The 14,168-nt window shown below is 39.2% G+C and overlaps 1 protein-coding gene across 1 annotated transcript in view; it reads left to right on the top strand.

Moving 5' to 3' along the window:
* Positions 1–13,300, top strand: part of TMEM200A (transmembrane protein 200A) — a 55,176-nt gene extending 41,876 nt beyond the window's left edge. The window contains exon 2 of the mRNA XM_015620287.3: positions 9,730–13,300. Coding sequence (XP_015475773.1) covers positions 9,746–11,221 — 1,476 coding nt within the window. The 5' untranslated portion in view covers positions 9,730–9,745 and the 3' untranslated portion in view covers positions 11,222–13,300. The remainder of the gene's footprint in view (positions 1–9,729) is intronic.
* Positions 13,301–14,168: the final 868 nt, after the last annotated feature.

Below are 14,168 nucleotides of genomic sequence, written 5' to 3'. Positions count from 1 at the left end.
CTGAATTTACTGATAATTTAATACAGTGGATACAGAGGTTATGTAAGCATTCCACAAAAAAGTACATCCAGTGCCTGAGATTCTGTGTTTCGTTAGTTCATCATCTAGGGTTTTAATGGTACAGCTAGAGAGAGACGGACAGCTGGGTAATTCAGAACATCACACGCGACAGTGGTGGGACAGGTGGGTTTACGCTGTGTGAGACAGGTGTTTTGTGACCTGAGAACATGTTTGGTTCACTGTATAATGACTGGGAAGCTGTTCTAGACATAGGAGACCTGGCAGCAGCCTTCATGTTTTGTGAGTTTTACCTTGGTAAAATCCATGGATTCTCTAGACTCACACCTGATCTGTTGCAGTGTGTCAGTAGACATAGTTGTGGGTAGAACAAGTTTAAAAGTGAGTTCAAATGGGCCAGGCAAAACCTGGCAGAACAAATCTAGGCCAAGTCATAGAGCAGCATCTTGAAAACAAAATATAGAAACTCAGGTTCCTTATTTCCCTCTTTGATGTGTGTTCTGTGCTTTTGTGAGTAGCTAACGAGCTCTGTGTAATGCTGCCAATACTGAGTGTTGCTGATTTTGCACAGAATTACAATATATGACCCACTGAAAGGATCAGGCTGAAGGAGAAATAATAGCAAAGAGGGTAAGCAGCTCAGGCATTCATCTTTATGCAGTTCAACTTACATTTGACCTTGGCATAATAGCTGGAATAATTAATGTATATGGCAGATACAGTAAGTGATGAAGTAATTCAAAAGGAATTTTTTTTGCTGTGATTTAAAGTATGGAGTCACAGCACTCCTCAAATCTGAATAGATTTGAGGCACTCTCACTTGCCCTACAATTATATTTATCAGTATTTCTAATTTTGCAATTCTTAGTTCAAATTCCCTGGTTATTGCTTTATTATTTCATGTTAGTTTAGAGCCAAATAAAAGCCCAGGTGGTTTCTAAAAAAGGAGTTTCACATTTTTAAAGTGTGAAGAAGGGGCCTCAGAAAGGCCAGGACCTGAAGCTGTCATCAGAGAACAGGCTGAGCTGAGAGGGGGTGGATTCAGCCCTGGAGAAGAGGCGGCTCTGGGAGGGCAAAGCAACAACCCCCAGTACCTACAGAGGGGTGGTCAAGAAGTCAGAACGAAGCAGATGGTTATAGGACATGAGACAATGACACACAGAAGAGGTGCAAACTGGATAAAGGAAGGAACTTTCTCCACCTGAAGCAGAGAAAAATATTTCTAAAGGAAAGAGGGGGTTATATGACTGCCAACAGAAACTGAATCCTTCTGAAGATTTGGGAATTGACCAGGTGCATCTCTGTAAGAAAGGTCTGGTCCCTGTCCAGTTGAGAGAGTTACTTAATAGTAATTAATTATACCTTTATTATACTAGTTTGGTGGTTTGGTATGGGTTTCATTCGCCACCTCCAAATAGTAGTGAGGAGTCAAGTCAATTATTACAATTGCAGTGGTTTGGGGTAATTTTGTAACCTTTCCACTGAGTTGTTACGCAGACACTTAGTGTAAGAGCTTGAGAAAAGCTAGGTTAGGAAGTTAGGTTACTCACCCTCATACTTGTACTTTCCTTGCTGTACAAGGCAATGGACTGTCATAATCACTGTGGTTGGGAGTGCTGTGGTCCAGGTTTACTAATGAAATAGGGTGAATTTGAGTACATATAAATATTTTTTATATCCGTTGTGGATTCAGTGTCTCCATCAAATACCTGCCACAAATGAAATTTGCATCCAAGTCACTGTGGTAGAAAGAAACTGTGACCCTTTGTACAATGCAAAGGTACCTCTTTGTGTTTGCTTCAAAATGACACAGTATACTTATAAAAATATGTATCAAAATGAGATCTTGTAACTCTCATTAAAGCTTGGACTTGTTTTTTAAAAACTCATTTTCCCTTCTTAGTTTGTTTGAGTTCTCAAATTTGTACAGTCGGACAATGAAAAAGTTCAGACGTGCTGTGCCCATTTGTCTTTCACAGATTCTGCAGAGGTAACTGCTGGTCTTGCTTCAACCAGTACAGTGCAGATTTGAAAACCACTGGCAGATCTAGATTTTTAAAATAACTGGATCACTGTCAGACTTCAGATTTTCCAACAGATGTGTACTTAATAGCAAGCTTTAATTTTTCAGTGAAGATTGCAAGATTTGACTGTTTAACATGGTACTATTGTAAAGCAAATACAGACTGTTTGACACAGCTGCAGGGTCTACCAGCATCTAGGGAGCCTCATCTTTTAATGTCTGCAGTGGACTTTCTGCTTACTGCTGGCACTTGGACACCCTGGTGCTCTTGCCTTGTCTGACCTGTGGGCAGCTTGCCTTTGTTTTTTTTGTGCTGTGAAACTGCTTGCACAATTTGGTCTGTTTCCACAAGCTGATTGGCAACCAGGAGGTTAAAAGGGCATGATTAGTCCCTAAGCTTATCCCTTTACAGCTTAGAAGAGACACCATTAAAGGGAATTTAAGACCAAATGGGTTGGATTCACCTGGAAATTTCAAACCTTTAATGTTTTAAATGTCACATCCTTGGCTTTTGCTAGCGTGACTTTGAAACAGAAGACTTTTAGTATCACATTCCACATGCTTTCTTCTCACCTATTATCAATTGAAGTGCACTTAAAATACCCTGTAATCATGAATGCAAAAGGTGGTTTTTGCTCTCTTACTTTGTTTTTAAATTTGTTCAGCTAGGTCATGTTTTGATGAATGGATAGGGGAAGGGAGATGCATGGTAAGGAGGTCCTATTGGTGTGCTGGGCTGTTGGAGGAGGCTGCTTGTTAAACTCTGCTAAATAAAAAACTGCTGCTAAATAAAATTGTAATTTGAGATGGTTTTCTCTGCTTCTTGTGGAACTATTCTCTGTTTGGCTATTGCTGTATTATCTCTACCAGAATGATTAATCCCTTTGGGCCTATGGAGTTGGATATTTTTACCCTTGGAACAGAACAGATTGTACCAGATGACAGCTTCTATGCACAGATAGCATATTTATATGTATACATTGTTCATCAAGAGAAAGTATAGATGTGTTAAATACACCTTAATATTAATTTGTTTACTCAGTTATGCCTTAATTTCTCTTAAGATTTTTTTTCATTTGCATTCTTGATTATGATAAACATTTTATGAGGAAACAGTCTGTCACCTCCTTAATTTCTGGTACTCTAGGTTAATCAAATGTGAATGAAGCTTTCCCTGATAATTTTTTTTTTTTCTTGTTAAAATTCAAAATTTAGTAACTTAAATGATAACAAATCAAATAATGTTGGGAAATAAATTTCCTAATAAGCTTAAATAGTCAGATAGGAAATGCTGCAGTAATAGAAATCAGATTCTGTCACACACTACTTCTCACTGCAGTAGTGTTTAATTTTTTTGCTGATACATAAGAACTGAACTTTTCTGAAAGCTTTACATCAAGTTAAACTACAGGGAAATTGTGTGTAAAGTTCTGATAATTTCACATAGTTTTCAGACATTTTTCAAAGAATAAATGAGAGAGAAATACTTTTGCAAGCAAGATTCTCATGCAAAGATTTTAAATAATAAGGGACACTGAAATGTATCTGGAATAAAACATATCATTAAAGAAAAAAGATACTGATAATCTTTAGTTTGCTTACTGTTTTTGCTGGGAAGAATATAAAATTAAGTGTAAGATCTCTGTATAATTCAAATTATTATGCATGTATTCAAAAGACTAAGTTGTAGGTAGAAGTAATAACTTATATAGTACCAAAATAGTTGAGCAAATTAAATAAGGCATTAGATTTCAGGAATTTAAAGTAGAAGCCTCTAGCTTTAAAGCTTACAGCAAGTTGAGAGTTGATAATAGTTGCTGAGAGATTAATTAGATTTTTAATAGTTAGGCCATATCTGAAAAAAAAGTTACTTGGCAGCAGTACAGTTATGGTGAAGCTAGTCATTAGGCAGGAAAGATGGGTATTAAGGTGGTGGTCTCTTAGGTCAAAGAGAGAAATAAATAGTAGTGGAACGAGAAGTTAGTTGCAGCTACTAAAACATGCTGTGAAATCTATTCCTTCCACCTGCTCTGCAGCTACTCTAGCAAGTCCTCAGGCCACTTCTTCTCTCGTCCTTTATCTAGGCTGGCAAGTATGTCTGTGTGTCAGTCATATGTCTGTCAAGTCAAGTGAGATCTGAGTAATGGTGATGGCATAAATACAGCCTATTTCTGTCTGATCATCAAGGATAGCCTGATGCACTGGTAAAAGGGAAGGATTCTTGTCCACCTGTGCTAAACTACTATTTTTCTATTATAATTTACCTGTGCTTTACCTTTGTGTCAGAGGGTGAATCTACCCAACCTTTGTTGATTGAGTTGTTTGACCTTCTGACTTCTTTAGGAAAATATATTTAGCTTGGCAAATGCAAGACTCATGGTTACTCACAGCATACTATGAGCTGTTTTTACCTTCTTTCTTAAGTTTCCTTTCCTTGAGCATCTGAACAGCCTTTCCCAATATGGAAAGGTGATAAAGGAGAATCCCTTCCAGCCTCTCTGGCAGCCTCAGCCTTTATAGCCAGTGTAATATTAGGAAAAAGCCAGTGCAACTCCAGATCCCAGCGTGACTTTTGTTATACCATTACCCATTTTGTGTCATGTCCGCAAACTTCCTGCATGAATTTGTGTCTCTGGCTCTGCTATTCTCTGCTTAGGTAAGCAGCAGTCCCTCTCATTGCTCCTTACCAACACATACTTCTGCAGATGTTACTGTATGGGGTCTGTGTGGCAAATATTGGCAGTGGGGGGGCTACAGGGGAGGTTTCTGTGGGAAACCTCTGAAAGCTTCCCCTTTGTCCAGTAGACACATCAGTCAGCTCCAAGATGAACACGCCACTGGCCAGTGTTGAGGCCATCAGCAACAGAGGTAGTGCCTCTGGGATGACAGATTGAGGAAGTGGAAAAAAAAGGCAACTGCAACCAGAGGACTGAGACTATGTGAGAGGAACAACCCTGCAGACCCCGAGGTCAGTGAAGAAGGAGGGGGAGGAGGTGCCTCAGGTGCCAGAGCAAAGATTCCTCTGCATGCTGTGAAGACCACAGTGAGGCAGGATGTTCCCCTGCAGCACATGGAGGTCCACAGAGGAGCAGAGATCCGCCTGAAGCAGGTGGATGCCCAAAGGAGGCTGTGACCTTGTGGGAAGCCCATGCTGGAGAAGGCTCCTGGCAGGATCTGTGGTGAGAGGAGCCCCTCCTGGAGTTTTGCTGTGACTTGTGACTCCTTGCTGGTCCCATGCTGGAGCAGTCTGTACCTGAAGGAATATATTCCCTGGGAATACACCATACACATTCCCACCATATGCTGGAACAGAGCAAGAGTGCGAGGAGTCCTCCCCCTGAGGAGGAAGCAGCAGTAGCAGAGATGATATGTGTTGAAGTGACTGCAGCCTCCATCCCCTGCCCCCCTGCACTGCTGTGGGGAGGAGGTGGAGTATACAGGGAGGGAAGCTGAGCTCAAGAAGAGGGGAGAAGGGTGGGAGGGAAGGTATTTTTAAGATTTTTTTTTTATTATTAATCATCCTGCACAGATTTGATTGGTATAATTCAAGCTAATTTCCCCAAGTTGAGTCTGTTTTGCCCATGACAGCAGTGGGTGACTGAACTCCCCTGATCTCAATCCACAGCCCTTTTCTTATATTTTCTCTCCCCCAACCAGTTCAGGAGGGCAGTGACAGAGCACCTTTGTGGGGGACCTGGCATCCCCACCACATTTATCCAGGTCTTTCTCTTTGTCTCCATTTGGCATGGCTCATTATCAGTAGTTTCTGCTGAAGGGTCCATCCTTTCTTCATACTAAAGGGGCATGTAGCAACCTGTTGCTCTGTCTGCTGCTGGATTTTTTAAGGCATTTCCAGATGCAGAGGACTGTGTTTAGCCTGTGTACTGGATGAAAGGTCAGGTACATCTTGCTAGTGGTCACTGAAGAGGTTACAAGTGAATTGTCAAGAGCCTGAATCATTCTTTGTGCAAATAATGCCGAGAGAGTGAGAGTGGTCAGGAGCTGCTTCACAGGATCTCTGCCAAGATGGGCTTTTCCTGGATGGTGTTTGAGTGGCTGACAAGGTCTAGTGTCAGAGCTGTTCTGTAACAACATCATAAAATGCCTTGATGCTCCTCTTTTCAATCTCATCACTGCCAGCCTGGAGTATCGGCAGTGGGTAATAATCAGAGGGCCAATTCAGGCCAAGAAGTCTCAGTGATATCCCCTACCCAAGCCCCAGGAGGCAGCAGACCTCCCTGTGGGATGGGTCTAGTTGACATACGGAGCCTTCTGTTCCCCTCAGAAGGGAGTAACCCACTTCAACTACCCTTATTTTCTTTTTGATGTCAGAGGTGGTGATCCGTCCTACAGATGAAGGGTAATTGGGAGATTACTCACTGGGCAGATAATTTTCTTCTACATCATCTGGCTGACCCTCTAGATCCAGAGCCTCCTACCTGTTCTGAAGTGGCACCTGGGTGGGTGATGGGGGTTGGGAGGAATTTTTATTACATCCCCAGGTGGGAACCCATTTCCACTCCCCTTCATCCACCAGGTGTCCTATTGCCTGACAGTGGGAGGCGTGGGAGTCCTGGGACTCCTGGTGGGCCTCCCTCAAGGATGGAAGGGCAGAACTCCAGCAATCTATTTCTATTTTAAGCAGCATTTAATGAGCAGCACTCATATTATGCCTAGTATGTGACAAAACAGCTTAGCAGAATAAATCATATGTATCTATAACATCTATTATAAATACAATATTTTCTAAAATATGGTTTTCATCTTAATATGCACTTCATTGAAATTGGTTTGCTAAAGCTGTCAGCATGAACAGAAGCCATCTCATACCATGATGTATTTTAACAGTATTGATTTTATTAGATGCAGAAGAGATCAAAATTGGCTTATTACAAATTGTTATTTACAAATTTGATTGTGATTTTTTTTTGTGAAAGAAAGTACAATATTGATGTGAACTCAAGAAATAGGAAAGAGATTATTCCTATGTATAAAATCAGCTTGTAACTTTTGGCAGACAGACTTTTTTCTCCCCTGAGCCCAATTTCTGATGCAGTTAGAAGGAGAGAGGAATGTGTTCCCCTGAAATCAGAGAATCACAGAATGGTTTGGAACCCAGCTGTGTGCCTTGAGAGATCTTGCTTTCTCTCTCATTTTCAGAAATCTCAATTTCTGTCCTTCAAGTGATAGGTAATAATGAAACTGAGATACGGTCTCCCAGTTTCTGTAAAATTTGCAATTGGGAACTTTATGCAGAAAGATGCCCCAAGATCTTAATTCTTAAGCATGTTTTATTTGCTTTACTTTTTGGAGTTAGAGGGGAGGTCTTGCTAGATGTATGTTTGAAATATTTAGCAAGTAGATGTAAGCTTATTCTGTTCACCCTTTGGTGCAATTCAGGTAGTTGTGATAAGCACAGAACATACACAAAATAGCAAATCCTGCCAACAGGCACAGTGTGAATTTAGTGCTAAACCGCTGTACCTGTGCACTTCTTTGGCAGCCCTGAGAAGGAACAGAGTGGGTTCGTGTATGCCTAAAATACCGCATGAATATGGAAACTCCGTGTTCACCACAAAGGTCTGGCAATTGTAAAAGATTAATGGAACAAACTAGATTAAAGTTAATGATTTTACATTTCCGTAAAGATGTGCTGTAATTATCTTAATTTATTTCACAGAGAAAACTAATTACATTTAATTGAATAACGAAAAAATACAACACCTTTTATAATTACTAACTCCTGTTTATTTCTGTCCAGACACTCAAAACATTGTTTTACAGAATAATGAACTTTTGTTTTGGCAGAAATCCATGTAAGCACATGAGAAAGTTTGAAAGACTGTCAATGTCAAACAGCTTTCTTTGGGGTATTTAAAAATAGTTATCTTAAAAAAAAAGCCACATCTTTTTATGTAGAATCAAAAAGGAAATTAATTACAAAGTCTGAGAATTCCCAAAGAGATTATGAACATGAAACCTGAGAGTACAAGTGACATTTCTGAGATTTTGGAATGATGTCATGATTTCTCTTGCAAAAATTCAGAAAATGCAGTATACTTAGCAGCCTAGACCTTTTCAGGTCTTTCCTTTGTAAAGGAAAGCTTTCCCAGAAAGAGAGGAAGCCCTCTGTCCTTCGATAGTGAGGATGCAAGGAGGGAGTTCAGATTGTTAGTCTTTCTGTCTGTCATCTGAATTTCCAATCTGTCATTCCAATTTCCTTCCACTTGGCCATCTATTTCAAGTGCCTTATTAATTTCATAATCCAGCTCATATTTGGTGGGTTGGGCGGATTGCTGTTTGTAAATGTGCTTATGTGACACCTGCTTGTAATGTTGGAAATCTGTGATAGTGCTGTATCATAACAGAGTCTGTCTGTTTCTCCTAATACAAGAGAGCTAATTTATTTATTTTTTCCCAGAGGTGCACTGCTAAAATTTAAAACAAAATGACAAGCTAGAAGGACCTGATGGAAATCACTGCCTGTAGATTGCAAGTAGTCACCCATTTGCTTTAGCTCTGCTTTTCAGCACCTCTCTTTTTTCACTCACTTTTTTCCCCACTTTGGTTTTGCTTCTTAAACTGCCCCCAGCTTTGACACAGAGCCTTTTCCTCTGCAACAGGCTGACAGCCTTTCTTTATCTCTGAGCATAACAGTACCAAAGAGGACATAATTTTTTCATACCTAACTTACAGTATCTTAATTTTACTCTGTAATATCATCTCTCATTAATTCTAATACTAGTTAATTAAGCACAGAAACTATTTTTGAGTCAAAAATGCCTTGTAAAATAGAATTATCCTGAATTGTGCTGTTTCATTTGTTACTTTCGCTCATAAAAATCTATCAAATATGACTTTCTCTTTTAAACCTTTGCTGGTTAATGTTTCTCATGTAATAGGCAATCAGGTACCAAAGTAAATCTAAAATGAAATAAAATTTCCTCATAAAACTAAGAGAATTTGAAATTACTAATTTTTAATTTATAAAAATTTCTTGTCTGATAAAACTTCATGGATATTTTTGACTTATAGTCTAAGAGGAACAAACAAGACAGCAAAAATTTCTAGGCATGCGAGGAATGTGTTAGTAAGAAAGGCAAAAATGATTCTCTAGCTGAGATTTAGGAACTCTGAATAGACTTAATAAAAGCTTATTTAAATACTGCAATAAATATGTATGAATATATGCTGAAATATACCAGGAAATATCTCTTGAAGGGGAAATGTAGAATGAATTGTATTCACAGTCATTGTGTGTCAGAAATTATAAAAAGAACTAGTAGCTAAAGTGCTAAAATTATCAACAAGGTAATAATATATTATTGACTTTGCTTCAGACCTGTCCAGAGATAAATTGTCTGTTAAGACTTCTGGATATTTTATCTTTAGTCCTGATATATCACCACTAAGAGCACAAGCTTTACTGTCTGTATCGCTGATGGAAGCTTTATTATCTATATTTACAGTGAAAAAGGACTTCTGGAAAATCATTTTTTTAGGATACCATGTGAATCACAAAACTGCTATTATGTCACAACTGGGGTTATGGTAGTAGCTTTTTTATCATCAGGAGTGTTTTAATTACCAAGAAATATTAGCATATTAACAAAAAGCTATTTATATTTGTAGAGACAGCCTTTGCTTGCCTCATCATTTCTGCTTTTTTTTTTTCTTTTTTCCTCCAGGGCACAATACAGAACTATGATAGCAACAGGAGGAGTCATAACAGGACTGGCTGCCTTAAAAAGGCAAGACTCTGCCAGATCTCAGCAACATGTAAATCTTGCTGGAGTACCAGTTCCTGAGGAGAAGAAACCAGTTAGACGCCGGCCCAGGACAGATGTAGTAATTGTCAGGGGCAAAATCCGTCTCTATTCTCCATCGGGATTCTTTCTTGTTTTGGGAGTGCTTATTGCATTCTTTGGAATTGCAATGGCCATCCTTGGCTACTGGCCCCAGAAGGAACAGCTGTTAGCATCTGAAGACAATCCATCTGTAAATGAAACCCGGACCTCGAGAAGCCAAGGGAGCATTTTACTTCGCTTCTTTGAACAGCACATGCACTCAGATAAGATGAAAATGCTGGGCCCTTTCACTATGGGCATTGGGATCTTCATTTTTATTTGTGCAAATGCCATTCTGCATGAAAACCGTGACAAAGAAACAAAAATAATACACATGAGAGACATATACTCCACTGTAATAGACATCCACACCCTGAAGGTCAGGGAACAAAAGCAGCTGAGCGGTGCCTACACTGGCTTGTTGGGGGAAGGAGAGCTCCGGCACAGTGGGAGCTCCTGTGCGTCACGGCTGGCTGCGAACACGGTTGCGCCTTTCTCTGGCTTCAAGAGTAATCTTAGAATGGATAGTTCTGCTGAAGAAGATGAGATTACCCTAAATGAAGATAGGACCACTAGTAGCCTCCTGCCACCTCTGCTGGCTGAGCAGTCTGGTTCAGTCTTTGGACTTTACCCTCACCCCAGCAAGGCTTCAGATGACAAAAGCACTAACTCTATAAAGTGTGAAACAAAATCCATTGTATCTTCTTCCATTAGTGCTTTCACACTTCCAGTAATTAAACTGAATAACTGTGTTATTGATGAACCCAGTATAGACAACATAACTGAGGACTCAGAAATCACCAGGGGTCAGTCTAGAAATCTGTCAATGGATTCTCTGGCCATTCCACTAACTGATACCAATGAATCCTACAGACCGGCCGCCTCCATGCTGCCACGACACAATTCGTTTGTGGACACTCCGTCCGATCCCTTCAAATCTTCCATGGCTCTCGGACCAAGCACAGGGAAGCTTTTATCTCCTGGTGCTGCCAGGAAGCAGTTTGGTTCCAACACATCTTTGCATCTTCTGTCTTCACATTCTAAGTCCCTGGACTTGGACAGGGGTCCGTCTACGCTCACTGTCCAAGCTGAACAAAGGAAACACCCCAGCTGGCCCAGACTGGATCGGAGCAACAGTAAAGGCTATATGAAACTAGAAAACAAGGAGGACCCAATGGATAGGTTACTTGTGCCACAAGCAGCAGTCAAGAAAGACTTTACTAATAAGGAAAAGCTTCTTATGATATCAAGATCTCATAATAATTTGAGTTTTGAACATGATGAGTTTTTGAGTAACAACCTGAAGCGAGGAACTTCTGAAACAAGATTTTAGTATTTAAATTGCAATTTAGAAGATGTAATATGGTATTTTTTAAAAAAAGCATTTTGACAAGTGTTTCCTTTTCAGTGAGACTGTATGAGCCTGTTCTTAACCAAATGCTTAATAACTCATTAAAATTGGCTTGTGCAAACAGAGGTATTCATCTTTGTAATACCAAGTTTCTTGTCTAACAATTGGCTGCAATACTGTACATTATCATTGCTTGGACAGTTTTGTTATGACTTATTCCAATTATTTCCAAGTCACTATTTCTTTTGCTCTATATACACATGTTACTTTTCACCTTTTTCAATTTGACTCAAGGAGACTGCATTAGGGAAAAAAAAGCTCAATTTACCTGTAATTTCTCTTGAGTTAAAGACTGCAAGAGACTGAAAGCAGTGGTCTTGTGGTCTAGAATGGGAAGTGAGCAGGAGCACATACTGGAATTGTCAAATCCAGGCCTTTATTCTTAGGTGTTGTCTTTCACATGCAGTACATCTCAGTAACTGCAGTCTTGCCATTGTCATCGTGAGAAACATGTTTACTTGTTTACATACTGGGGTGGGTGGATAGAAAAGAGTGGATATAATTAAACCATTTTTGTGAATTCACTGTAATTGATCAAGCTGAATACCAGTGTTGTGAATTATTAACTATGCTTTGTACAGTAATCTTTCTACATCCATTGTAATTTAATCCTGTAATTCTGGAAGAGCATATATAAAGTAAGAAATGTGAAATTTTTTTCTGGGATTAAGTCTCTAAACTACTTTGATTGGCAACAATTTTAAAATCAAAATAGAAAGATTCAATTAAAATCTTAGGAAGATTATGAATGCCAACAGGATTTTAGAAATATGGTGTATAATAAGATGATACTGTTAACTTGCATCTGAAGACAATAATTGAGAATGAATATATTGCCTCTCATTACAATAACAAGATGCTAAATAACTAGATCTCTATGTTCAAAATACTGATACAAAGCATACAGTTCAATATACTAACATAGTATGAAAGCCCCTTGCCTAAATTTTGATTTATATATTTCACATAATAATTGGTATGATGGTTTACCGAAGACTTAGCTGTGTCAATTTGCATTACAAGATTTTGCAAAAGGAGCTGACTTTTAAAACAATGTTTTTCTCAGCAAAACAAGCTTCACAGTTGACAGTTGTAGGCTATTGCTAAAGAAAAGGAGAATTGGGATGTGCGTATCAGAAGGTTTTAATGTATGTCTTTGCTGTTTAGGCCATGATCCTGCCATTACAGCCACGCTAGAGAATGTCCCTTCAAAGCTGCAAGGCTCACCCAACAGGACGTTGGTCGTAATTGGTTGGATTTGATATATTCACTTACTCTGAATACTCAGGAATTATTTTTAATGGCTTTTCCCAAAAAGAATCAAGCTTGTTAAAATGTTGAAATTTCTCAATTACTTAGATTATGAAAGATGGAGGATAAAATACAGTCTCTTTTTTTCTTTTTTTTTTTTTTAATTTAATATTTGGCTCCGTATTTCAACTGCGCAATGTTTATGTACCAGGAGCGTTACTTGCTCAGTGATTTGAGGCATAGTGTTAACTGTTAGAACCTCAAGACTATATATTGTAACAGAGTTGGCTAAATATTTTGCTATGAAGCTTTTAATAACTCACTGGTTTGTGTTCTTAAGACATTTGCTATTTTTTGCAATAAAATGTCTCTCTACACATATCCATTGTAAGAACTGTTTTTTTCCTCTATGAACTCCAGTCTTACATACCAAAGTATAATTGTGTATCATAACACTGCACACAACATTGTGCCTAAATACTTAGCCCACCACAAGATATTTCTTCGTGACTAATTGATTTCAGTGACATGTCTACACTTGGAAAGGCTGAATACTTTTTTTACCCGTTAAATGTGAAATGTATTCAAAGTGGTTTTGCTACAAGAAACTTGGTATAAAAAAGAACGTCCTGGTCTTTTTATTTGGCAGTAAGTATTATTATAAAAATGGAAAACACTATTAAAGACATGAGTGATGTAAGCTTTTTATTTCCTTAATAGCTACATTAAATCACAGCTTAAATGACTTCACATACCATCATATGTATATGGTAATTGGAATGGTAGTTTCTTTGTAAGTATAGCAGGGGATGAGCTTTTAATTTTAACTTAGATAATAAATACTGAAAAACATACTCACTTGGGAAAAATTTACCAAGATAAAGCTATCAAAATAGCAGCATATAAAGTTACTTCATGGTTGACAGACCTACTACAAAAATATTCCCATATTAACATAAAATGAAGTATTTCATTCAGGTAATCACTGGACTGTTGAGTTTGAAAGGGACCTGTGGAGGTCATCTTGTCCACCCCACTTCCTGCTCAAGCAGAGCTGTCTCACAGTGTAGACCTGGTTGACCAGGACTGTGCCAAGATGGTTTTGCATAACCCCAAGGAGAGATACCTCACAACGTCCCTTTGTGACCTGAGCCAGTGCTTGGTCACCCTCACAGGAAAAGAGGCTATCTAATGATCAGAGGCTCCCTCCAGTGTTTCACTTTGTGCCCATTGTTCCTTGTCCTGACTCTTTTCAGAGCCTGGCTCCTTTTCTGTACCTCCTATTTATATGCAGTGACAAGATCCTCCTGAGCCCTCTCTAGGCTAGACAGTCCCAGCTGGTTCAGCCATTCCTCATAGGTCCCTCCATCGTCTTTGTGGCCCTTCACACAACCAGCTCCGCTATGTCCATGCCTTTCTTCTTCTGAGGGGACCAGAACTGGACCCAACATTCCGGATGTGGCCTCAGCAATGCTGTGTAGAGGGGAAGGATCACCTCCCTTCAAGGTTCATGTAGGACATTGCATAGTTTCATATTCCTTAGGTAGTTCCAACTTGAGCTCAGGTTGAGAAAACTTGTGGATGTTCAAGAGGCCTGAACATAGACAGAACTCAGAAA

The sequence above is a fragment of the Parus major genome, chromosome 3 (genome assembly GCF_001522545.3).
Source record: "Parus major isolate Abel chromosome 3, Parus_major1.1, whole genome shotgun sequence".
Classification (NCBI taxonomy): domain Eukaryota; kingdom Metazoa; phylum Chordata; class Aves; order Passeriformes; family Paridae; genus Parus; species Parus major.
The sequence above is the reverse complement of the archived record's forward strand: the minus strand, read 5'-3'. Positions and strand labels throughout refer to the sequence as shown.